The following is a 27,423-nucleotide window of genomic DNA, read 5'->3' on the forward strand; positions in this document are numbered from 1 at the left end:
TCTCATCTATGGGACAAACAATTTGTCCCTCGTTATACATAACTTTAAGTACATTATAAACATTGCATGCATTCACTATAAGTCAATCAATTTAACCCATACTCCATATATTACTCTTTGCTTCCTTCTATATATCTTATCTTCGTACTGTTTTAATTATCTAATTTCTCCATTATGCAACTCTGTCAGAAATAATCAGTCACTTTGACCCATATACACATTCAGCATAAGTCAATCAATTTGACCCATATTCTGTATGCTACTATATATTTTCCTCCCCTTTCTTATATTCATTCATTTTAATTATATAAATTCTCCATTATACCATTATCTGCCAGGAATGAAATTAATTAGTTTCTATCCTTATAGATCTTATAATAACACCACTATTACTTAATACTATATATAGTAGTCAAATAAAATAATTACTTAGAAATTTTCAATTAACTCTCCACCCCCCGGTATAGTCACTTCTCTCTTCTTTTGTTGTATTTCAGTAATTTTCAAACTGCTACAGTTCTCCTCCCACCTCCCATTTTTTCACCAAGTACTGTTTCAGCTTCTCCCAATCCGTGTTAAACTGTCCTGGATCAAGGTCTCTCAATTTTCTTGTCATTTTGTCTATCTCCGCCATGCACAGCAATTTGTAAATCCAATCCTCAATAGTTGGCACTTCTTGTACTTTCCACTTCTGCGCGTACAAAAGTCTGGCCGCTGCTGTCATATAAAATAGCAATGTCCTGTATTGTGCTGGAATATCCTCCATTCCCAAATTCAGTAGCAGGAGTTCTGGGTTCTTATTAACTTGAAATTGTAAAATTTCACTTATTACTCTTATTTCTCTCCAGTACTGCCTAGCTACCTCACAAGTCCACCACATGTGATACAAAGATCCCTCATGCTTTTTACATTTCCAGCATTTGTTAGACATATTCAAATTCCCTAGCGCAATTTTCTTTGGCGTCAAATACCAACGATAAATCATTTTATAGACATTCTCTTTAATATTGGTGCATGTCGTGATCTTCAACGTATTTTTCCACAAGTATTCCCACGCCTCCATTGTTATTTCTTTATTAAAGTTTATAGCCCACTTCACCATTTGCACTTTAACTGTCTCATCTACAGTGTACCATTTTAGCAACACCTTATAGACCTTAGAAATTTCCTTTTTATCTTCTTGTAAAATTACTTCCTCTAATTCCGAGTTCTCCATTCTTATTCCTCCCTTTGCACAATCCGAGTTGTAAAGATCTCTAATCTGTCTATATTGAAACTAGTCATAATTTAAAGACAACTCTTCTTGCATCTTTATTCTTAATTTAGAAAGGTCTGTTCGTGTTATTTCCTTGTATGTTAAACATTGTTGTTCATTATCAACAGTTCTCGGGTCTATTACTTCGTAAGGAACCACCCAAGAGGGAGTTCCTTCCTGTAGGTAATTTCTATACTTCTTCCAAATTGTGAAGAGGCTTCTACGAATGTAATGGTGCAAGAACATAGAGTCTGCTTTTACTTTTTCATACCACAAATATGCATGCCATCCAAATATTTTTTTATATCCCTCTAAGGCCAGTAATTTGCGATTTTTCAAAGTCATCCAATCTTTCAACCACACCAAGCAGATTGCATCATAGTTAAGTCTTAGATTGGGCAGTTGCATTCCACCTCTCTCTCTTGCGTCCTGTAATACTTTCATTTTCACCCGAGGCTTCCTGCCTGCCCAAACAAAGTCCGATATTTTCCTCTGCCATTTTTCAAACTGTTTAGAATCCCGAATGATTGCTATTGTCTGTAACAAAAACATCACTCTTGGCAACACATTCATCTTGACTACTGCAATTCTTCCCAACCATGACAAATTCAATCTATTCCATTTAATCAAATCTTTCTCTATTTGAGTCCACAATTTCTCATAGTTATTCTTGAATAGGTCTATATTTTTTGCAGTCAGTTCAATTCCCAAGTATTTCACCTTACTTGTTACTTCACAATCTGTTATTTCCGTTAGTAACTGTTGTTTTTGTTTAGTCATATTTTTACATAGTATCTTGGACTTCTTTTTATTTACATAAAAACCTGCCAAATCTCCAAATTCTTTGATTTTTTCTATTACCTTTGACATATTCTCAATCGGATCTTCCACAATTAGCATTATATCATCTGCAAATGCTCTGACCTTATAGGAAAAGTCTTTTATTTTTATTCCACGGATCGCATTATCTTCTCGAATCTGTATCATCAGAATTTCCAAAACTAAAATGAACAACAGTGGAGACAACGGGCAACCTTGTCTTGTACCTTTACCAATAGTCAGTTTTTCGGTCAACTCGTCATTCACCACAATTGCTGCACTCTGGTCTCTGTAGATTTCTTTCACTGCTCTTATGAATCTTTCTCCCATTTGCAGCTGTTCCACAGTGGCAAACATAAAATCCCAGTTCAAATTGTCAAATGCTTTTTCAGCATCCACAAAGAAGAAACCAACCTCTTTGTCACAACGCTTGTCATAATATTCAATAGCATTTATAACTGTCCTTAGATTGTCTCTGATTTGTCTATTCGGTAAAAAACCAGCTTGTTCTTCTCCAATAACTTCGGATAACCATCCCTTTACTCTTTCTGCCAAGATCTTCGCAAAGATCTTATAGTCATTATTAAGTAAGGAAATTGGTCTATAATTTTTAACATTAGTCAAGTCTTGTCCTTCTTTGGGGATCAATGATATATTAGCTTCACTCCAAGTATCTGGAATTCTTTGATCTCTCAAAACACCATTGATCACTTCTTTTAGGAATGGTACCAGTTCACTGACCATTACCTTATAAAATTTAGCTGTAAGTCCATCAGGTCCTGGCGCCTTTCCCAAGTTTGTTGACTGAATTGCCTTTCTTATCTCCTCCTCTGTTACTTCACTATTCAATTTGTCTCTCCAATCTTCCAAAATTGCTGGAAGCTTCATTTTCCCCAAATATGTCGCTATTGAGTCTTTATTCACTTCTTTTTTATCGTACAGTTTAGCATAAAATTTATAAAAAGCTCTACTAATAGCAGTCTGTTCCAGATATACTTTATTGTCCTCATATATTTTATTTATTGTCTTCTTCTCCTTTCTCTTCTTCAATTGCCATGCCAGGTATTTCCCAGGTTTGTTTGCACCTTCAAACGACTTTTGATTCATTCTTTTAAGGTTCCATTCCAGTTCTTTATTATTCATTGCCGTCAACTGCTCTTGAAGGATTTTAATATCCTGATAAATTTTCTTTTTCCCCGGTCTTTTCTTTAATTGTATTTCTTTGGCTTTTATTTTTTCCATAATCTCCTGTCTCTTCTCCTCTCTTTTTTTTCTGGCTCTTCCATTTAAGTCCATTAGTGTGCCTCTAATTACTGCTTTGTAAGTGTCCCATACCTTATTGGTTGGTACTTCTCGATTCATGTTGTAGTGTATGAAGAACTTAGTTTCCCTTCTCAACATCTCCAAATTTTCTCCTTCTTGTAACATTTATTCTCCATCCTTTCCTCTTAGTTCTTTTCCCGAACTTCCACATAATTGGATTATGATGTGAGCCTACCATAGGCATTATTTCCACATCCTTAGTCGAAAGCACTAAGTCCTTTGAGGCCCAGATCATGTCGATTCATGATAAAGTGGAGTGTCTTGCGGAGAAAAATGTATATTGTCTGCCTTTGGGATTCTGTATTCTCCATACATCTTCCAAAGTTTCCTGTTGCATTAACGCAAAAAAAGTCTTTGGCAATAGTCCTCTTTTCTTTTGTGCAGTTGCTGATTTTTTATCCTGCTCCAAATTTGTGACTCCATTGAAGTCTCCTGCAAGAATTATCTGGTCATAAGAAAGTTCGTCTAATTGCTTCTTCAAATCCTCAAAAAAGCTCTCTTTTGCACCATTAGGTGCATAAATTCCAATCACCAACACTTTCTTTAAATTCCATGTACATTCCACTGCTAAAAATCTGGCTTCCACATCTCTGATCACTAACTTTGGCTGTAGCTCCTCTTTCAAATACAATACCACTCCCCTTTTTTTCTTTGTTGAGGCCGCTACAAAATCGTTGCCCAATTTAAGATATTTTACATCCTGTTTTCTAATATGAGTCTCTTGTAAACACACAATATCACATTTCTGTTTTAATAGCCAGTGGAAAATACTTTTTCTCTTATTGGGTGAATTAAGTCCATTTACATTCCACGATAAAACTTTACACTCCATATTCATGGCCTTCTTGTTGGTAAGTCCTTTTCATTGTCCCTCAAAAACTTTTCCATTTCAGATTCAGATCTGATGCGCTTTTTCACTCCTCCAAACTCAAATGACAATCCTTCCGGCAATTCCCATCTGTACCATATTTTCATGTCCTTCAAAATTTGGACTAAGGCTTTTATTTTTTCCGGTCAAGCAACACCGATCTGGGTAACTCCTTCATAATAATAACCGTCTTGCCATCAACCTCCAATGGGTCTTGAAATTGCTTACTCACAATCATTTCTCTTATATTTCTAGTCGTAAATTGCACAATCACATCTCTTGGTAGTTTCCTCTGGGTCGCAAATCTTGAGTTTATGCGATACACCACATCTAGGATAGCCACAAATTCCTCCTCCTCCTTCCCCAGGTATTCAGCTAACACCTCAACAATTTGTTCTTGGGCTGTCTTTCCCTCTACCTCCAGCAAGCCATGAAACCTCAGCTGCTTCTCCATATACTTGCTCTCCGCAACAGCCATTCTTCCCCTCATCACCCTCATCTCCGTTCGTTGCATATCTGAGAGATTCTCCACCACCTTCTCCACTACATTAACTTTTTGTTGTGCTGCTTGCAAATCATTCTGTATTGTTTCCATTCCCTTCTTAACTTCTGCCAGTTCATTTTTTACTGTCTCCTTAACCTCTTTAACCTCTTTCACCAACTCCTGTTTTGTCTCCTTCAGTTCCTTTAACATTTCCATAAATTTTTGTCCAAATTCTCTATAACCGTTTGCCACTCTTTCTTCGACATCGTGGGGCTTGACTTACCTCGCTCCCACGAGTCTGCTCGTTTCCTTAGCTCCGTGGCGTTTGGCTTAGTGTCCTTTTAGTTTAATTTGAATGTCCCGGTTTCATAAAGATAAAAAAAAACGTTTGAAGAGTCCAAAATGTCGGGCGTCTTTTCTCTATGGTTTTTCTGTAGTTTTTGTAATCCAATATGGCTTACTTCCTCCTCTGCTGAAGTCGGGACCCTTCACTTTTCAAAAATGGCGATTCCCTTCTTCCTGTCTTCGGGTAAGGGCCGTCTCTCTCCAGCAGCTCTATCCCTGTTACACACTTCCTGTTTCCCGACTCCCCACAGCAGCTCTCGCGATGGTAGGAACTTTCTCACAGCCTGCTATCTCCTTGAAGCCACAGGTATGAAAAACAATAGTCCAATTTCTTTAATAACTTCGTTTAGCTTAGTCCTTTTTCTAATCTATTTCTTGCCGAGTCTTCCCCTACTTATAATCAATCTGTTGCAGTTTAAAAGTCCACTTTAATACTTCATTGCTTTAAGTAATCCGTCCCGTTTCAAGAGATAGTGATCTTTACCTTTTCAAACGTCTTTCTGGGTTGTAATCACTGTTTCAATCTCGGAATCTCCTTCACCTTCTTTCCCCCTGTTGAAGCTTGGGCATGTAGGTCTTATGCCAGCTGCACTGGCTCCAGGACTGCCGCAGAGATTTAAGCCGACCTGTCTTAGGGTGGGACCTCAAGGGTCGGGAGAGAGTCCGTTGCGCAGGACCCCCCCTCGCCCGAAATCAATGCGCCCTGATGTACTTGAGTGTTCTATGCCTGTTCTCCGCCTGAGAACAGTTGGCCGCGAGCTTATTTGCCCCGCCGGCCACTGAAATGGCAGCCCGGTCAGCTCTGCACTTAGAGCTGCGTTAGACCTCCATGGATCCCAAACCGGAAGTCCCTGAAATTCCAGAATCTTAAATTAAAAAAACCCAGAATGGAATCTTTTCAGCCCTGCTATTCATGAGAGGGGAGGAAGAAAAAAGGATAGGCATTCTAATGGGTACCTTCTTTGTAACATATACCATATAATGTGCAGATAAGTCAAGGCTTTATTTCTGTCTGTTTATGCAGAGTCCAATAAGATTAAAGTGCTCCTGTCATATCCAGAAAGCTTCCTCTTCATTATTAAGAATACACAGGTAATCCTCACAAATCCAAAACCAACCCACAATTCAACACAGAGTTAAGAATACTCTTAACCCTGTGCTGGAATTGGTCTAGGGTGGAAAGTTTCCAGGCCAGAATCCTGATAGTCTTAACCCCCAATACAGAAGTAGGATTATTCAGGAGCAATCCTAAGTAGGTCTACAGGGAAGCAAGTTTCATTTTATTCAACAGACTACTCTCAGGAAAGAAGTATTTTTAGGATTGCAGCCGTTGTGATGCATTACTGAGAATGCTAACATTTCGCCTGTCAATACTATCTACCGGAAACTATTTTTTCCAGTCAGAGCATCTGTACCTTTAAAGTTTGCATGCAGGCTTGCCAGGCTCCAGGTGGTGACTGGAGATCTCCTGGAATTACAATGGATTTCCAGGTGACAGATATCTATTCCTCTGGAGAAAATGAGTGCTTTGGAGAGTACACTCTATGGTATTATACCCCACTGAGGGCCCTCCCTTCCCCAAACCCCACCCTCTCCAGGCTCCACTCCTCAAATCTCCAGGAATTTCCCAACCCAGACCTGGCAACCCTAGTTGCATGAGAAACAGAAATTGTGCTAGTGAACCTGGCATTTGTATTTACAATGTTTATCAGAGTGCCACTGAAGCAGTCTGTGATCTAAGACATAATCAGAAGAATATGGCAGAGGAGACTGGGGGGTTACCTCTTGAATTATGTGGTACAGGCAGTTGGGATGGTAAACTGTTTTGGTCTGCCTCTGCCTCCAGGAACGATATGTAAAGTCTGAGCCTTCCTTTTGAACACTTCCCATGCTGTTCACTTTGTTTTACTTAGTGTCACTGAACTGTGGTAGATTTCTTTGCACTAAACTGGTACACATGGGGAAACTATGAGAGATGTGAGTAGGCTATGCTTATAATGTGCATATTGAAGTAAAATTAAAGTAACACTCTTTTTGTTGCTTCAGGCTTCTACCATCATGTCATAGTTGATGGTGATGGCAACAATGACTTTGCAGAGCCACAGAGTGAGTATCACTGCACTACACTTCTTTCTAGGATGGGATGGTGTTGGGCTCAGGCAGGCCCTGCCCCTCACGTATCTCTGTCTGCTGGGGTGGTGCTCACTCGCCGCCTGCCTGACTTCTACTTCTTGGCCTTTGGGTCTACTCCACCACTGTTGGTCCACTAGCCCCTCTTAGCTGCAGGGATATTGTCTCTTGAAGGTCTCAGAAGCAGGGTGATTGGGCCCTGGGTACTTCCCAGGGGCCCCTCTACAACCCTGAGTAGACTGACCTCCACTCCAGAAACAAATAACCCTCCTGCCCCTACATCCTGCCCCTACACTCTCCTCCCTCCCTTCTCCACTTGTGGGTGGACCTTCCTTTTATCCCCTCACCATTCCCAGGCACCACCTCCTAGCCCCACCCCCAACAGCTCAGCTGCTGCCCTGGCTGCCTTAGGTAGCCACAGCTGTGCCTGTTTTGCCCCCAGCCTCCCCTGGCCCCTTTCCATCCCCTCTAACCTGTTTGCTGGGTTGTTGGGCTGTAGCTCTTCCTGTGCCTGCCACTGGGTTGGGGTGCAACCCTGTGCCACCTGTGCTGCCCATGATCTGCTGCCTGTGGTGGCATGGGCTGACTGTCTCTGCCCCCATTGCCCTCTTCCTCCAGCTAGGGTGGGCTGCTCTAAGGGCCTGGCTGGGAAGCGGGCAGTGGCTAGGACCCAGGAGCTGCCATCTAGCTTGCCTCCTGCCGACGAGAGCTTGTCAGCACCTGGGCCATCTAGCCTGCCTCCTTGGCATTCCAGTTCTCTGTTGGTGCCTTTGCTGCCTGTCTCCTCCTTGCTGCTGCTTGTTTCCTCCTTTTCGGGTGAGTGCCAAGAGTGGCAAGGCTGGATGGTGGGGCTGCCAGTCTGGGTTCTGGGTGTGGCTCTAGGAGGGTTCCCAAGTCCAGCCTGGTTGCCGGACAGATGGATACCCATTTGGTCCACTTGTAAATAGATGGCCAACAACACTATGTTCAAACACTCTAGATGCTGGTGCTGCTGGCTCTGTCATTGTTTGCTTGGGCCATGGTCCAAACTGGAATGAAAAACAGAGTGAGAAAAAAGACATAAGATGCTAGCCACTCTTGGGTCCTAACTATACATTATGTTTTCCCTGGCAATCACTACTGGGTTGAGAGATGTATTCTGCATTTGTCAGGAACATTAGGCCCAATTCATGTTGGTATTTACTATAAGGAGCATGTGTGTGGGGGGTGTCTTAGACTTTACTTCCCCCTCTTACTGTCATGATCTGAGACAGTTCCAGGGAACTGTTGTTTGCCTCCTTTGTGTACAAACAGCCATACATTACATTATAGATAGCCTCTTGTGACTGGTTCCAGCTTTGCCTTTCCTGGAAAACAGCAAATGAGTGTTGGAGGAATGCTGGCTGTGACAGTTGAGAGTCTGTTGGAGGGCAGTTGCTGAAGACAGAAGGCGTGGAGGCTGTTAAGGAATGGCAGCAGAGAGATAGCTGACTGTTAATTTGTTCTAATACATATAAACCATTCCATATTTAAGTACAATATATCTATGTGTTTCCACGTTTAATTACATGGTGGCAGCGTACATAGGGGAAGTAAAACTCCTGAGTTCCCTTTTCCCAATAGCCCTGGGCAATAGTTGGGTGTGGATTTGGTTCAGGGCTCTCTGCCTGGAAAATGGAGGTTAGACAGAGATGGCATTGTTGTAATTGCTCTTAACTGCCTGTGAAGCCCCAAACCTACGAAGGGAGGTTTCTAGCGGATGGCAGTGTCACACCTACCTTTCTCACTGGACCCCCCCCCGCCCCCGCCCCCGCCCCCGCCCCCGCCCAAGTTTGGTTGGGAAGATGTTCTATTTTATTGCTATTCCTATCTTTCTTCACTTGACTAGCAAACTCAAAGTTATCTGACTGTCTCCTTCATATACTTACCACTTTGACCACATCCAAAGATCAACTATTCATGTTCTTGATCAGATTTAGCAATGTGCAATGAAGAATGCCTCCTATATCAACAGAAGAAGCCTGGCATATTGATTTTACATCCTACAATAGTCACACATTGTCAGCCTCATGGACTACAAGGGACTATTATGAGATATGGCACAGCACATTTCTAGAGTGAAGAGGAATATGAGTAACTTTGAGTAATTGCTTACCCGATTCCAAACTTACTTAATTATGCAAGTATTATACTTTCTTTCCTTGTTGGAAAGTATGAAATGTCAAAGTTGATGGAAGCATGATATTAAAAGTATCAACTAACAACCTGGAATTCCTTCTGAAAGAAAAACCACTTGCATTGGTTAAGACATTCCATAATGATTTTCCATAATACACGAAGGTACTTATCTACATGTTCATGAAATTAAATAAAATTAAATTAAAACTATGATCCTATCATTTTATGTACTTCTGCCCAAGAACACATGGATATTATTTGATACATTCACATAAATTAACACAGATAACTTAAACCCTCCTGGTATATTGTTTTCACATGGACATTTCCAGTCACAGACAATACGTAGGGAGATTGACCTACAAAGACGACTGTGTTTTATCTTTCACATATGGTAAACAAATCCCATCTTCCAAGTCACTTCCAGTCTCATAGACAAGAACATTCAAAGCTTCATGAACAACTAATTAACAACAGACCAGGTGTCTGTATCCCTAAGGAAGAAATATTCTAAATAACCATTTGTGTTTAAGTGCATTAAATCTGTAATTGATCAAAAGAAGCTAGTATTTTTGTGAGGTAAGGAAAAACTGAAAAACTGTATGCTTTCCTAGCAATGCAGGTGCACTCAATTAAAACTATCTATTTTGAGAATTGTGTGTACCACCAGCCAATGCTGGCATAAACACACCAAAATTTGGCAAGAAAAAACATTCCTTTAAACTGGAAGGTTTTTTTTCTCTAACACAGCTGCATTACTGGAGAGAAATATATCAGTTGGAAAGCAACAGAATACAGGAATATGTTTAAATATTATTATGAAGAATAGAAGAAAGAACACATCATGCCAGGCACTTCTGTGTTACAAATTTCAAAGTCACCTCATGGAAAGGGGCATCTGGTGGGCCCTGTGTGCATGTTCCTCGCCTTCGTTTGCTGTTCTCATTGTTCTCAAAGTCTGTAATCCTAGTCCTATTACATTGTTCATTGGTTGATTTATGCAGATTGTCTGCATTGTTTTATATTCTGTAATCCACCTCAAGTCTCAGCAAGAAAGGTGGACTATCAACAAAGTAAACATACAGAAATCCTGAAAGAACCTGCAGTCTCACAGTTAACATATTGTCTTCCAAATAATCTCTAGTCGCTTTGGAAATGCAGTATGCTGAAAACAGATCCAATGAAATAAAAACAAAGAGTACATAATATGCTTGCTTGAATTGGGACATGATGTGCTTTGTTATAATTCCAGAAATATAGGTCCTAAGACCAACGGGAAAACAATTATTTATCAATCATATATTACATATACATAATCATTATTTTAATATAGCATATTACAATATTGCAGCCAATTTTTATCTTCGTTTTGCAAGTTTCAGTATATAGTTTATATTACATATATCATTCAAGAATCCTCCCCAGGAGGATCAAGGGGTGCAGCGGCAAATTAATGACTTGTACTATATCAACGTCCTTTCAGGAGCTGGTTCAACAAGTTCATGGTTTGTTCCAAGATGAAAAGTGGAACCTTCAATGGTGCCCGAAACTAAGGCCGGCAATTTCCAACTAGTTCTTCGTCCCCACGGACTTCCTCAGGAGCAACCATTTACAACCATCCAAAGTCATTTAACAGGCACACCGTCAGTTCACCCAATGACGTGGAAAACTCCTACTCCTACGTAATATGCTATATTAAAATAATGATTATGTATATGTAATATATGATTGATAAATAATTGTTTTCCCGTTGGTCTTAGGACCTATATTTCTGGAAGTGTTACATCGGGAAAAGCCAGTTTATTCCACGACTGTGCTTTGTTATAATGGCACAGCGATTAAACCTACATTCATACTTCTCACTAATTTATTACATTCACATTGACTTCACAGGCATTTACTGCTGAGGTGCCCAAAAATAAAGAAATGGTCAAAGTATTCTGGGCAGTACTTCACAGAGCCACATATTAGGCTAGTTTCGATCTCATAAGAATTCAATTTTGAAAGCCTCATGCTGTTTGTAAAACTAGCAGTGCATGAGTATCTGATCTGTTTTGCCCATCTATTGCAGAAAGCAACTAACGGCATATCTCCCTAGCTCCATGTGATAGCTATTGTGGTGATGGAAAGTGCCGATAAGTATAGCCAACTTATGGTGAACGCCACCCCCCACCCCCCACCCCCCTCCGCTGGGGTTTTCAAGGCAAGAAATTAGCAGGGTTGGTTTGTCATTGCCTGGCTCTGCATAGTGACCCCGTTCTTCCATGGAGGTCTCCCATCCAATTAATGACCAAGGCTGACCCTGCTTAGCTTCCGAGATCTGAGGCAACTGGGCTAGCCTGGACCATCTAGGTCAGGGCTACAGTTATGAACGGTAATCATTTTCTCTAGGAAACACAAAAATAGACTCACAATAACATCCTTACATTGGCACTGTAGAGAGTAAACCACCATGTTAAATACCTTGACCCTGTTCAGGGTCTCATGGAAATGTTGGTCTCAGTACTAAGAGGGAGTGGATGAAAAAGCCAAAACCATACAAATAACGGAAGCTTTATATCTACAATCTCAGCATCAACAACCAGATATGAGTCAGCCTAGCTCTCTTCTACTTTAAGAAACACTGAGGAAGGTAATCAACAGAACTGATTTTCCCTTATCTTTCCTGGTCCTAAGTAGAAGGCAGTAGGAACAGGAATAATGCAATGAACGCAAACATTGACAAAACTGCTGTTCCAGCAGGCAGGAGAGGGAAAGTGACAATACAGATCACCCTGCCTGTCCCATCATTTTTTTTCAACACTAGGTCATAGAGTCAGCCTTGTGTAGACTTTGATAGGCGATGCAGGGATACTATTTTTTCACACACTTACTTGCCATACATGGCCACAGTTCAAACAAAACCATAGTAGGGAACTTTTCTCTGCTACTACATAATGTTAATCAATTCCATATCACTTAAAATAAACTTACATGTTTGGTATGAAAAGGTGCTATGCACCCATCCAGAGATGGCTGAAGGTCAGTCAGTTGGTTGCTGTGCCATTATGACATATATAAGTATTTTTAACTGTGTAACTTTAACTATTTTATGGTTTTAACTGGTATCAATTATTTAATGTGTTTTAATTGTACATGGTTGTAATCCACCCTGAGCCTGCTGGTGTGGGGAGGGCGGAATATAAATCAAATAAATAAATAAATAAATTGTTTGTTGTTAATGTTACAATTCCAGGAATTTTTTAATATTTAACATCTTTCTTACAAAACAAGAAAGGACCACTATATTAAATTCTGTACTCTACACAGACAAGCATGTATGCAACGGAGGTCCCACTTGCTTTCAGTAGCACTGGACCAAAACTTTGGCAAGTCTCCAAGGAAAATCCAAAAGGAAACGATTCTAGAAATTATTGTGACCCCACCAGCATTTCGCAGTAGCTTTGGTTTCTTCTGTACTATACTCATGCAATTGGCATAAAACATGAAAACCGAACATTCATTGTGGCTACAATCTTCCAGGAACTATTTCAACATGAACTTTATGGAAAAGAGTCAGACCTGAATAAATTTCATTCCCAGCTGCTTTGCAAACAGGACTTGAACACGAAAAATTCTTGAAATCTTCAGCTCTGGGAGACCATGAAGCATTATTTCATAAACAAAATCTTTACAATCCCGTGGACATTTTCACCTCAGCTATGAGATGAAGTCAAAATGAAGCAGATTAAAATTCTGTTTTCAGTCCTAGTTACTGTTAACTAATCAATAACATGGAGGTATTTACCTGTGTGTAAGTCTCCGGTGGCTAATGCAAACAGCAGTTTGTTGATCTTGAGCAACGCATACTTTATGACGACTACATTTCATCTTTAAGCATGGATCTTTAGCTGGGTCTAAAGCTAAAAACAATTGTAGAGAATATTTTTTAAAAATCCTTTTCTAGAATATGTACAGCAATTATAAGTCATCTAAATCTTTCCACACAGCAGAGTGATAAAATCCTCACTGGGGACTCTTTATGGTATATTAACTTAATACATTTTAAAAACATTCTGCAACCTAATAAAGGGTGCATATCTTAAAATCTTCATTCTGTTAATGTTTTGATCCTGTACATACTACTCATTGTTTTGTGGTACTCTTGGTTTATATGCTTTTTTCTAAATAGTTTCACATGAACATTTTTGTTCATGCATTAAGTAGTCATCATATAACTTTTTGGACAAATAGCTATGAAACTAAACCAATTATTTTATTCTAGAATAAACTTTTGTGGACTAGAGATAAGTTCAGCTGATGAAAATGGCTCTAGTTCATGGAAGTTTATGGTAGCCCAAGAATTAATTAGTCTTTTTAAGGTACTAAAAGACTCCTATTTATTTTCTAGAATTTGTTACCATGACAGTATGGTCATTTGAAACCTGCATAACACGTGAGCAAGCAAGAACATGATCATCATTAGTTGTAAATAGGGGTGTACGCTTTGAGTCTCCGATTCGGGTAAAATACCCGAATTGGGCCTGATTTGGAAAGCTTCAGTATTTCCAAATAGGAGCCCTGGGGGTTAAGTTTAAAGGGCCCTTTTGCAAGTGGCAGGGCCCTTTAAACTTTCCCATTCCCCACCCTTACCCCTCCCCCCCACTTACCTGGCACTGTGCTGGAGGAGACGGCCCTCCCACCTCCCTGCTGGCCTCTTGTAGCAGCGGCCCTCTGCTGGCTAGCTGGCTTCACCAACCGCGGTGACGGTGGCAGGGAAGGCTCTCTTTGCCAGCCAGCCACATGGTGGCAGCAAGGATGGTCTCCGCCGGCCCTCTGGCCAGGTAAGTGGGGTGGGGGTGGGGGGATGGGGTGGGAGTTTAAGGATGGAGTGGGCCTTCCCCCTCCCCGTCACTTCAGTATGCTTTGAATCTTTACGGACTTAGAAAAAAACGTTACAAAGCTTTTCCAAAGCTTTTTCCAGCTTCAGGTAAACGCGAAGCAGGAAACCCGAATCTTTTTCGGGTGCACCCCCCTAGTAACCACTACACCTCACTAGGTCTCAATAATATCGGGCCCCTTAAGCACTGTAGGATGACATGATACTTAGCCCCTTGTGGAGGGTCTCACTGTGGCCCAGTAGAAGAGCCTCCACTTTGCATGCAGAAGATCCCAGGTTAAATCTCTGGAATCTCCAAGTTAAATGGACCAGATGTGATAGACCTGTATCTGAGACCCTGGAGAGCCACTGTTAATCTGAGCAGACAACACTGACCTTTGATGGACCAATGATCTGATTCAGTATGAAGCAACTTCATGTGTGGCTATGAAATATCCCTTTGGTCAGGGAATAGGATTGTAATGTTTATTGTATGTTTGCTCCTTGCTTTTATTGCACTGCTTTGTACCTTTGTAATCCCCTCCCAGCATTGTTCATAGCAGGTCAGGATTTAGCTTTTTGTTTACATTATTTCCTAATTTCTGTAATCCTAGTCCTATTGCATTGTTACAGAATTTCTTGTCTCGTCTGACTGAATTGTTTTCTACATTTTGTAATCCACCTTGAACCTCAGTGAGAAAGGTAATAAATCAATAAATGTGCTGAATATGGACTCATATATGAGAACGTTTTTTAAAATCAAATGTTCCTTCAACTCAAATATAACTTAAATATTTTGATTAGAACACTGGTAATTTTTAAAATTAAATTTAATATCAGTACATACTACTTGACCAAAACTATATTGCCAAAAGAAGGCTCTAAAATTGCATGCTTCATAGGGCAGGCAAGGCTTGGACATTATCTTTGGATGCAAGAGCCACTCCAAAAATCTAAGAAGCTAACTCATTTTTCAGCATTCATGTTTTTTTTTTATTTTAAACAAAAACATTTTCTAACGATCACTACCACAGAACCCAATCCTAACCTCCATTCACAGCTTCTTGTAATTTTATAAACGCTGTGACAAATTGTTGTTCTAGGTTAAATGCACGGGTAACTTTGGCTGTCATCCCCACAACAAAAAGTTAATCTCTAAATAACCACATATAATCACATCCATTTTTAATGAATGAATACACACATACAACAGTATATTGTCTCCCTGCAGTAATTCAGATGGGGATAGAATGTTTTGTGGCATTAAATCCTCACCTTCAGACAACATATTCAGAAGAAGAGAGGGAAATGCAGATAGGAACTTAATGCTTTTATCATGAGGATAATTGTGTTTGACGCATGCAATTTGCTAGTTCAATGAAAAAAGTATGTTATGTTTGTATAATGAGCAAATAGGCATGCAAGTTTGTTCATAGATGCCATATGAGATAATGTAAAAGTTTCAATGTCCATCTTTTCAAAAAGTCAGTCCAGTCCAAATCAATTATTCCAAAATTACAAAGCTCTCTCTAGACAGCATTTGTTCCACATGTTAAAAGAAGCATTAAGATTATAAAGAGTAATTTTGACAATTCTGAAGGTTGTCAGTTATATATAAAAGCTGTCTCCACTTGTATTACCTGAAAATCATGAATAACCAGAATGTGTGGAAATACAGTATAATATGCCTTGATCAAATTTCTTTGGCTCTAGGAACCAACCGAAAATTTAAGAGCCAAACTCATTTTTCAGACAGCAGTGTTTTATATTTTGATGATGTTTTATAATTATTGCATAAAACCTAATTCTAACCTCCTTCATAGTATCTTGCAGTTTTATTAAAGCTATGAAAAGTGTTGCAGTATATAAATAAATATAGGGGTGACATTGGTTGTCATAACAACAAAAGGTAAACTCTAACCATAACCAGCTTTATTGAGGCATAAGTTTTCAAGAATCACATCTCTCTTCGTCAGATGCATCTGACAAAGATAGCTTTAATTCTCAAAAGCTTATGCCTCAATAAAGTTGGTTAGGCTTAAAAATGCTACTGGACTTTTTACTCTTTTGCAACTACAGACTACCACGGTTAATTCCTCTGGATCTCTAACCATAACCTAACTTCTTCCCAATTTTTCATAATGCCATTATGGATTTTTAAAATTTCATTTTAATTGAATATTGGATCCAGTAGAGAAAGGAGCTGGCTAAAAAAATGAATTCATCTACCATCAATGAAAAACGTTAACGTTTACACATAAACAAACTGATGATTTCATGCACAATTATTTTTGTGTCCTATAAAAGATTTGTAATACAAAATTATAAATAAACTTTGTCAGTCCACTGACACAATATAATAAAATCATGGCTGAAAATACTAGGTACCACATTGAAATTTCTATGTACCAGAGTGACCTGGCACCTGGGATTTGTTGAACTCTGGAGTACAGCAGCATAAAACAGGAAGTATAACATTAATGGAAATTTATGAGTATTAAATAATTTATACCATTTCCTCTATGTTTAAGGCATCATGATGATGTACCGAAAGAAACAAAAAATGCTGTTTCCTGGTCAAATCCTTATGTTAAATCTACATACATGATTCACACACTAAACAGCAGGATTTTTGTCCAATGGCACCTTAAAGACCAACAGGATTTTCAGAGCGTACGCTTTCGAGATACCAGAACTTTGTTTAAGCCACAGATTTTATTAATGATGTAATAGTAATTTGGAATAGTTTAATAAATCAACGGTATCTGGCCGTTCAGCAGTTAAATGAGGAAATCTAGCTACTATTCAGGCATACCGAGGTGAGATCAATATGATATTAACACATACTGTCTTTTTTATAATTATTAGCTGTAATCCCTAAATATAAAAATTTAAATCTCACAATGCAGTTTGGGATAGTCCCTATGCCAGAATATATCCTAGTCCTGCTGCAGAACATTCAATCCATAAGAGATTACTATCATTTCTTTCCATCTTAAAAAGGGGGGAAACCAGGGGTCATTTCGTAGAAAAAGAGCTGGAGGAACTCATTAGCAAAACTCATTAGCATAACTTATTAGCATATGCCACGCCTCTTGCCATCACCGGAAGTGTGTCATTAGTATAACTGATTTGCTTATGCCACACCCCCTGACGTCACCTATTCTGGCTGTTTTGGACCAAATCATTGTCATTCAGGGCTGAAATTGGGCCCAAAATGGCAAGAAGGGGCTGGAAATGGCTGAAAAGGGGCCCAAAATGGTCAGGATAGGGCCGTTGATGAGCGGGAGAGTGATCCACTACCTGTCAGAGGACCGATCCAGGCCATTTCGGCCCCAATTCAGGCTGAAACAGGCCCCAAATGGCCAAGAGGCAGGTTGGCGTGGCCACCTGACATGTGACCTCTTTGGGGAACTGCTGGAACTGCATTCCTGTGCGTTCCCCCTCAAAATAAGCCCTGGGGGAAACATTGTCTTTTTGCTAAAAGAAAAACACAAAATTTGAAAGTTATGGCAGATTTGTTATTCACCACTTCACCTTCCCTTACTCAGTGTGCATTGCAATTTCTGAAAACTATTCAAGAGGCTTTGCCAGGTGTTTGGTCAATGAGGCCAGTATGTGAGGCTCGAGCGAGTAAAACTGGAATTAACCACTGCCATTTTAGGTTGTGCATACAAGTCTGCCTCTCTTTTGCCCTTGGGATTCTAGTCTTTGAATATGGTCGAAATGACCCATGCATTCTGCCCCTCTATGGCTTACTCGTCATGTTACTAATTGGGCTAGAGAAATATATTTTGTATGCTTTTCTGCCACACTACAGGTAGGAAAACAAGTATTTTTATTAATCTATTTCCTCTGCACTCCCCTATAGAACTACTGGTTTTAGCTGAGACTAACTTTGTACTAGTCTTAACAAATGGAAAGATGAGCATGCAGTTTGATGCATATGCATTTCTTCTGGTGGAGTATCCATGGGAGAAAGGAGTGGGAAAAGACAGCAGGGCAAACGGCCAGAAATAAAGATGATCACTTTTCCCTCCCAAATTATCTACTACATTGAATTACTGCATAGAGACGCAAAGCATTTATAGCTATGTTTTTAAATGGAGAAATGATCAAAGAAAACTGACTAATTCCTAAACAGCTTAAGGATTTAACCTTGAGAAGGGACCTATGAAGAAAAGGATTACATCAAAACACTTGTAATTTTAAGTGTATTTATTTCTATCTAGAATACAAGCCATTTGCCTTGGAATGATCTTGAAATATACTAAAATCTTTATAAACTATTTATTATTATATTATATTTATTATATTATTTATAGTCCACCCTTCTCACTGAGACTCAATAAATTAATATGATCAACAGCTGGGACATTCAATAAACAATGGAATAGGGTATGCTTATACAAAATTTGCAGAAACTTGAAACCAGACAGAAATCAAATATAAAGCTGAAAAATTTTTGAAACAAAGCATAAGTAATTTAAAATGACATATTAAACAGCACAGAAACCACCTAGCAGGAACATACAGTATACAGTAATATAGTTTATAGTTCCTATCTCTTTATCAATGTATCTCTTTGAACCATTTCCTTACAACTCAACCCTCCTATCCATGTATAACCCCCTCCCCAAATAATTCAGTTTTGCATAGTTAGCAGAAAGCCATGAACATGGGAGCCCTCCCTAACCTCACCATTCAGGCCATTCCATAAGGTGGTGACCACCGCAGAGAATGCCCGAGAATGCCCTGGTGGGATGCCAATGGAATGACTATAGAATGGGAGTAATATGCATGTTCCACCTAGCTCCCGATACAAACCAAGCTGCAGCATTTGCACCAAATAGAGTTTTTGAGTTGACTTTGAGGGGAGATTATATAGAGTACATTACAGTAGTCCAGTCTTTAAGTTACCATTGCATGGATCCAGGTAGCCAGATTGGGTGTGTTGAGGTAGAAGGGAGATCTTCTGAGCTAGACAGAATTGGAAGAAGGGCTTTTTTGCAATTGCATTAAATTGCTTATCTAGCAGCAATAATGGATCCAATAGAAACCCTAGGCTCTAAACCAAGTCTGTAAGGGTCAACTGAACCCCATCAAAAGTGGGGACAACAATGTCCTTCAAGATCTCTGCCTTCCTAACCAGCATCACCTCCATCTTGCCTGGGTTCAGTTTCAGTTTGGTCACTTTCAGCCATTTGATCACACCTGTCAGCCGCAAGGGCCATTTGAGGGGCAGGAATACCGGTTTTGTCCTCCTCTGCCGCCCTGTGGGCCCACACAGTGGCAGAAGAGACGAAAAACGGCCTTCCCACCACTTGTGGGAGGAGAGGGAGGATGCTGAGGGCCGCCAGGCAAGGTAACTGTGGGGCTGGGGGGGATCCCCCCCGCCACCTGCCAGCTGATAGTTTAAAGGGACCTGCTGCTTGCAAGGGGCAGGAAAAGTTTAAATGGCCATTTCCCTGGGGAAATGGCCATTTAAACTGCCCCGTAATATGACCCAAACGAACCAGTAGACCAGTTTGTGGAAACAAGCTTCCACGAACTACTGGTTCGCAAACCACAAACCAGCCTGGTTCATGCGTTTTTTTGGGTCGTAATTCGATTCGTGCCCCTCTCTACTCCAAACACCTCCAAACAGGATGGCACCATGCATTTGGATGTCTCACATCCGGGGCAGCGGGTCTCACTCAGACAGGTCAAGGTGGGGTCCAGGAGTGACCCCAGGGCTTGACCTGTACCATTAGTTAGGCCCTTGCCGGGTTTTAGTTCATTTACAATTAATGTTGTTGCCAAAATAAAAAGTGGTCCTTTATTACCCAAGCCTTGTGTCTGTCTCTTTATTGTGACTGGGGGGGGGCAATCAGGCCCTCCCGACCAGCAGCTGAAGGCTTGAGGGCGGGGGCCACATCTGCTGCTGTGGATGATAAGAGGCAGCATTCCCTCAGACTCATAAGGGGTCACATGGTGGTGGTGGGGCTAGGTGCCTTAAAAGGCTGCCCTGCCCCAAGTCCCAGCACTTGCTACCTTGTGCTTGGCCCGCCTGTAGCAGTGCAGGATTAGACCAGTTGCTCTTTTAGGGCCAGGTAGGAATTTTTTTTTATTCATTCCTTGATTGATCTTGGGAAAGTTTTCATCTACCTTGTACTGCTTGCAGAGGCTGTGGCTATTGGCTATGGTGGTGCTGATATAGGCCATCACCAGCAGGATTTAGTTGGGGGAATGTGAGCAGGACGGCAAGTACCCTTGGCACATCCCCACTGGTGGGGATATTAGGGGCCTCTCAGGATCGGCTGGCATGCTTTACAGCGGCCAGTTGAAAGGACAGGCTGCCTGGTGGGATCCCCTGGACAAGTCCTGCCCTCATTCTCCATGGCAGGGGTGCTTGGATCATTAAGGGGAAACCATCTGCCAGGCCGGCCAGGTCCAAGCCATGCAGTTGGATGGCTTGCATCCAGGGCAGCGGGTCTTGCCCAGACAGGCCAAGGCGGGGTCCAGGAGTGACCCCAAGGCTTGATCTGTACCGCTAGTTAGGCCCTTACCAGATTTTAGTTTGTTTACAGTTAACGTTGTTGCCAAAATAAAAAGTGGCCCTTTATTACCCAAACCTTGTGTCTGCCTCTTTATTCTGATTTGGGGGGGGGGGCAAACAATCTTGTCAATCTTTGAGGTGCTTCACATTCCAGGCTCCCATTGCAGCTTCAACAGAGTATGCATTTGGAATCCTAAAATCCCCTAGAGCATTTTGGAATCCACAGGGATCCATAAGCCTCTGAGCTAATCACCACTGAGTTTATTTTAAATAACTTCCAGGCTTGTTTGTGTTCACGCCTAAGTTGCTATTCAAGTTATATCAACCCTAGAAACTTCAAGCGCTGTTTTATTTATCGAGATGAATTCATGAAGTTGACAGAACTCAACATTTGTTGACCTAGAGCCTGTTTTCTACAAAACAAATTACCTGATAGAAATAGTCAGCAACAACTGCTACCCTCAGCCTACGTACTTTGTTCCTGTAAGCAACAGTGCACGTGTAAAGAATGTAGTGAATACTTCTGATAAGTGCAGGCATATATGCCACGTGAGAGGAGTACTATGTGCTACTGACAACGTACCTATGCATTCCTACATGCTACAAAGAACATGTTCATTTCTTCCACTGTTACTGTTATATTTTTGTACCATCTGTTTTATTTAGAAGGATAACAGTCAATGGAGCATTTAACGTGTCTTGTGGTGTCAGCAGCATTCATCATAACAGCCAGCTTAATAGTGCTAAAGAGATAGCTTTGCATAGATTTTGAGTTCCACCATGAGATAACAGATTGTCCTATGGCTTTATCTGTAGACTGCCCCTAACACAATTCTCCCACCGACTTCCACCTCCCCCCCCCCAAACACACACACCACCACTTGGCTTTGCTTTTATTCCAGTAAATTCACAGCATGCTTTAACTTTCTGTAAATACTGACTGGCCATTTCTGAGTGAGTGACTGAGATTATATGAAAACCATTGCAATGTTAAACTCATAAATTTGGAAATTCCAAAGATTAGTTTCCATTTTTACTACAGCTCTTCAATTATATTTTAATATATCTATAACCTTCCTTTCAGCCCTCTCAGGCTCCTAAAGAGACTAAGATTTAAAAACAATAACAAAATTACAAACTGAATTCCTACTAAAAAAAACAAAAAATAAAAGAGAAATACAATACAATGCAATGCAACATGTACCACATATCTACAGTATCAAAGAGCAGACATCAGTTTCCCTGGTGAAAAGTAATGTGACTGGAAAATCAAATAAATTTTTTGCTGTTGGGGCAAATGTGGATGCAATACAACTGCCCTTTGCAGGTCAGCTAAACAGAGAAAGCAGTTGCTGTTCAGGTTACACTATGATCCTCTTTGATAAAAGCCATTCTTACGTACTGTGATTTATAACACAATCTATATACTTCAATGGAACTAAACTAATTTAAGAAGATACACAGTAGCATTTAAAATTACTGCAATGCATTCTATTTGTGGCTGCTCTTAAAAACAGTTTGAATAGCTTCAGTAAGAATAGAATGCAGTAGCCCATGTCTGAGTGCAGAAGGGATACAGAAAACATATTACATCTGTTCTGGTTCACATACAATTACTATAAGCCCCAACTGAATGTATTGGCTAATGCTGTTAAAGCCAGAAATTGTCCTGCCCCTAAACTGCACGAGGCAGAGTACAGTTCTCTCTAAGAGCGGGACCACAAGTGACGCCTGACACAGGTTGGACACTTGCCAGCTTCCCTCAAGTTTTGATGGGAAATGTAGGCAGCTTGGCGGAATGTTGGACAAGTGACAGTTAAAAGTCCATTGGACAGCAGTCAGAGAGTCAAGCTGCAAGACCAGGATGCCTACATTTCCCATCAAAACTTGAGGGAAGCTGACTAGTGTCCAACCTGTGTCAGGCGTCACTTGTGGTCCCGCTCTAAGACACCAGCCACCTTTTGAATTCTTTGCCAATGCATGTACGTCCAATTATTCAGCTTATTCTGGAGGCAGGTAAAATCTATGCTAATTTTTAAAGAAGAATTTTCTGATTTTTAATCATTGTTAATGGCTTTAGAATCTTCTTTTCCTTTGTAATTTTAAATCTTGTCTAAATTGTGTTTTAAACTATTAACACTTCATTATTCAGTAGGAGAAATTTCAATATATTCCAATATTGCTTTCTTTATAGCCAAAGTCAAAGTTATATCATAATGAAATCTTTATAGTCAGCCTTAAAAATTAAGCAATAGGCTATTTTAAAAATTACCTGAATTCATATATATTTTTCTGTTCAGATGTCTGGATTTTATGTACCCCAGGGATTATTAAAGCGGGGGAATGGCCAAATGTCGGACCTGCAGAGTATAAAATGTCAGGAATTAAGCACCTATGGGAATCTATTACATTAATCATATTATTCTTAAATTAATATTTGTGCAGCCAGTTTAAAAAGTTATTGACAGGATTACATGAAAAATAGATGGCTACAGCATATTGCTGAGCTATTTACATTATTGTAATTCAATAATAATCTTCCGCATTAAAGAAAACATCTGTTATTTTGAATGCAAAACGACAAAGATTTCTTTCAGACAGAAAACCATTTTTTGCATATGCTAAATTATCTAAAGGAGCAGAGCATGGGGGGCTTGGCTGGCTCTGTAATATATTCCCAGCTAGCAGACCAGAGGGGAGATTTTGCCCTCAAGGCTCACTTGCTGGGACCCGCCCCACAAGCCAGTCAGCCAGCTGCTGACTGGATGGCTGGCAGTTTTGAATCCGGGGGCTGCCTGCACAGCCCCACAGAAGCTAATGGGAGCAGCCTGGCCCCCAGGATGATGGTGGCTGCAGCACTGTACTCCCTCACCCTGCAAACTGAGCCCTGGGTAAGTCCAGGTCTGGGTGCTTCTGGGGTTTTCTGAGCAAAGAAGGTTTTCCATCACTTAGCCATGGTCCTTTCTGGTATACAACTGCAGAGCATGTACTATAAGCAAGATTTAAAGATTTATAACCTTATTCCAAAGCTGGAAAAGCTTCATGCACCCAGAAACCAAACCTGATTCAATAATAATACAGGTATGAGCTGACAAATCTTTAAAAGCTGTTAAATTATAGAGGTGGTCTGAGAGAAGTCCTAGAGCTAGGACAGGCAGGCTGATAACCTGTTGAACATCCTCCCTCTTCACAATGTGAAGCCCCTGGAACCTTGTATGAATCAAACCATGGCTGATAAATTACAAACCTTATTTCCATTGATACTTCACAATGTGAAGGCTCTACACAGATAGTCTTGTATGAACCAACCCACAGCTTGATAGATAACAAACATTATTTCCATAGATACTTAAAAGGAACAAAAAGAGGAAATCAGAAGCAAGAACAATACTCACTTACTAACAATATTTTGCTATTTGACTCAGGCTCTAGCCTTTAGTAAGCCTCTTCAAAAACAAATGGATCTGCTTCAGTAGGTTTTGTTCCAGGGAATGAGCTTCAACTATAGTTGTATTCAGGGAAGATTCTTTCTCTCAGTTTACAATGGAAAGATTAAGGTGCTCTCCAGAGATACACCTATGTCTAAAGGTTTGCAAAAAGCATACAATTTATCTAGAACACGTCTTGTACTAAGGGCCAGTTCAAACTACTGAATTTCTTTACACCATCATGAAGATAGATTAACGTGCATTGGAAGGTGTATGAGATGAGTCAGTTACCATTTCTAGGTATATTTTTTCAACAATCGCACACACACTAACTTTCATCCACATGCTGTGTACCTATCTGAAGAAATTCAATAGTGCAGACGGACTCTAAGAGGAAAAAATACTAATTAAAAATTTCATTAGTATGATTTAGACATTGCTTGCTGATCTTAATCATAAGAACAAATCATTAAAAGATCTCAAACCGAGAGTCTGTTAGTGTTCAGCCCTTAAAAATGCAACAGGGTGGCAATGGCTGCCTGACAATATATGTCAAACAAACAAACCAATGTGGTGTAGTACTGGACTAGGATCTGGGAGACCCAGGTTCAAATCTCCACTCCACCAAGAAAACATGCTGGGTGATCTTGGGGCAGCCATACACTCTTACAGTGCAATCCTATGATGAGTTAACACCAGTCTAAGCCCATTGAAGTCAGTGGGCTTAGACTGGAGTAACTCTCTTTAGGATTGCACTGTTAGCTACCTCACAGGGATGTTAAAAGGATAAAAGAGACAAGAGGAGATCAATGTGGATCCCCACTGGGAAGAAAGGTGGTGTATAATGTAAATAAATAAAACCCAAAAGGTAACATATGGCGGGATCACATTTTTTCAAGAAACTGAAGAAGAAATTTTTGCCACAATTCCTTTCTCAGTATACCAACCAAAAATACTTACAAAATTAGCCAATGTGTTTCATGAGGGCTACAAAAAGAAGGGGGAATTGGCAAAATCACCTCCTGCTTCACTGTTGCTTTGGCCTGAAAAGCTCTGCTTCCATTTTACTTCTGCTTTGTGTAGCTCAAACTCATGATTCTTTATTTTGCACCATTTTCATATCCATCATATATACATATTTCAATGTTATTTGTGCTTCACTAAATCACCATTTAATGTATGCAGTAATACCTTCTATAAATCTGCTTGATATAAAGCTGCTACATTTAGTGTTCCTCATCCTGGGTGTAATCTTTTAAATAAAATGTGGGGCAGGGGCTCCAAAACCATGACTGGTCCAGCCATATGTAAATTCAGCTAGACCCAAAGTGATGCGGCACTACAACAGGCATCAATATATTGGTTGTTACATCAATATATACTCAGAAGATCCATTTGACTTAAGCATATTCTTCCCCAGTTCCTTTTTGGTGAGAGGGAAAACAGGAAGGGCACTTTTCAAAATCAATCTTAAATAGACTTAGGGAACAACCCTAGACAAAGTTACTCAGAATTAAGTTCCATGTTATTAAATCCCAAGAAAGTATCTTTAAGATTGCAGTTTAAATGCCAAAAAACAAAAAGCAGGTTGTCATAAAAATAAATTGCCAACTCTTCTTAGTCAGATATAAAGCATCTTATCTAAGTGAATTGATGATATTTGCAGGGGAGACAGGCTTTTGGTGTATGGATGCTGTTTTATTTTGGAGGGAGGACTATTTGCTTCTTTTAAAGGTTTTCTATTCTTGTTTGCATGGAACAGCAGCATAAAAAACATTTTAAATAAATACATTTGCAATGGTTAGGTACAGTTAAAAAAAAGAATGGGATATTCACTAAAAATTATATAGGACTAATTTAGATCCTTTAAACATCCTCTCAACTGCAAGGATATGATAAAAAGTGTCCAGCTCACATATGCATCCATATGACAGGGTACCAAAAAAACTGTTTCCTTTCCGTCTCCATCCTCATTATCAGACTCGGTAGAGTGATTTTTGTGTATAGCAGACTTAATTATATAAAAGAAAACACAAAGCTAAATAAGGTAAATGCATACAGCATATGAAAGTTAACTCCAATTTCAGTTTTTATTATGTAATACAAACTTCTGGACATGGGTGAAATTAAATTGATAAGCACAAAGCAGAAACTGTAATATACAGGAGACAAAAACTGCCTCATGTCCATTTTGGAAAGAATGTAGTGCACCTACAGCAACCAGACACAGTAAATGTCAAATGCTGTAGACTGGAGAGACCGAATACACAACAATACCTGTGGGGTATCCACCCTTCATGGAAGTGTCATTTCATATCTTACACATTACATGAAAATACTTCATTGTTTCCTCTAGGGTATTTCTATTGAGCTAAAGAAAGCTACCCTCCATGCTTGAGACAATACTCTACTGATTGTGTAGTAATTTTATTCAATAACCACACCATCTAAGCTTTGAAAATATCCACATTATAAAAATGAATCATACTATATAGTGTGTTGCTTATGTGTGGTTTCAGAAACAATGAGAAATAATTGATTAAATATCTTTAATTTTCCCTTCCGTGGTTTGCTTTATAAAATAGTGCAATATGAACTGGAAAGGCAAACAGCACTCCAATACTTTTTTTTCACGTAAAACATTAGTTCTGAATTAATGCTGCATATTTTAAGGTGAAATTAGGTAGATGAAATAATGAAATAATTTGTTTTGATATGCAGATGGTGCTAAGAATGGTACTATTAACATCTTCAAAATGGACTATGATCACAATCCAGTTACTCATCCATTTTCCCCCATCTAAATTCAGACCATAGCAAACCTTACTGTTTCTAGTAGAAACAAAGTAAGTACAACGAGCCAGAAAGATGTTCAGAAGACCTCATTTTCCCCTATAAATTATTTTTCATAGTTAATTCCAGGACAAGATTATGTTCCACATATGTTATGTATACAGATATATGCCACCTTTAGCAATATTACAAACAGACTAAATGAAGTCCTATTTTTGTTAACAACAAAACTGACACTGTTTGGTAAATATTAAAGTTTAAATTCAGGCTGATTGTGTACAAACACAGTAAAAAGCAAGTAAACAGCAAGAGTGGTATGGAAGATAGTGACCGTTAGCAAGACAGTTCTCCAAAGCTGTCTTGTATTATACCTAGGTTCACAAATGCATTCAAGCAACTCAACACCACATGGACACAGCCTGTGC

At 39.8% G+C, this 27,423-nt stretch overlaps 1 protein-coding gene across 2 annotated transcripts in view; it reads right to left on the reverse strand.

Annotated features, from left to right (window-relative positions):
• The window catches only part of SPOCK3 (SPARC (osteonectin), cwcv and kazal like domains proteoglycan 3), a 264,800-nt gene that overhangs the window by 138,240 nt on the left and 99,137 nt on the right, over nt 1–27,423 (reverse strand). For both annotated transcript variants that reach the window (XM_054990643.1, XM_054990644.1), the window contains one exon: nt 13,169–13,283. In XM_054990643.1, the coding sequence (XP_054846618.1) occupies nt 13,169–13,283 (115 nt within the window). The remainder of the gene's footprint in view (nt 1–13,168; nt 13,284–27,423) is intronic.

Source organism: Eublepharis macularius, chromosome 10 (genome assembly GCF_028583425.1).
Source record: "Eublepharis macularius isolate TG4126 chromosome 10, MPM_Emac_v1.0, whole genome shotgun sequence".
NCBI classification, from domain to species: Eukaryota; Metazoa; Chordata; class Lepidosauria; order Squamata; family Eublepharidae; genus Eublepharis; species Eublepharis macularius.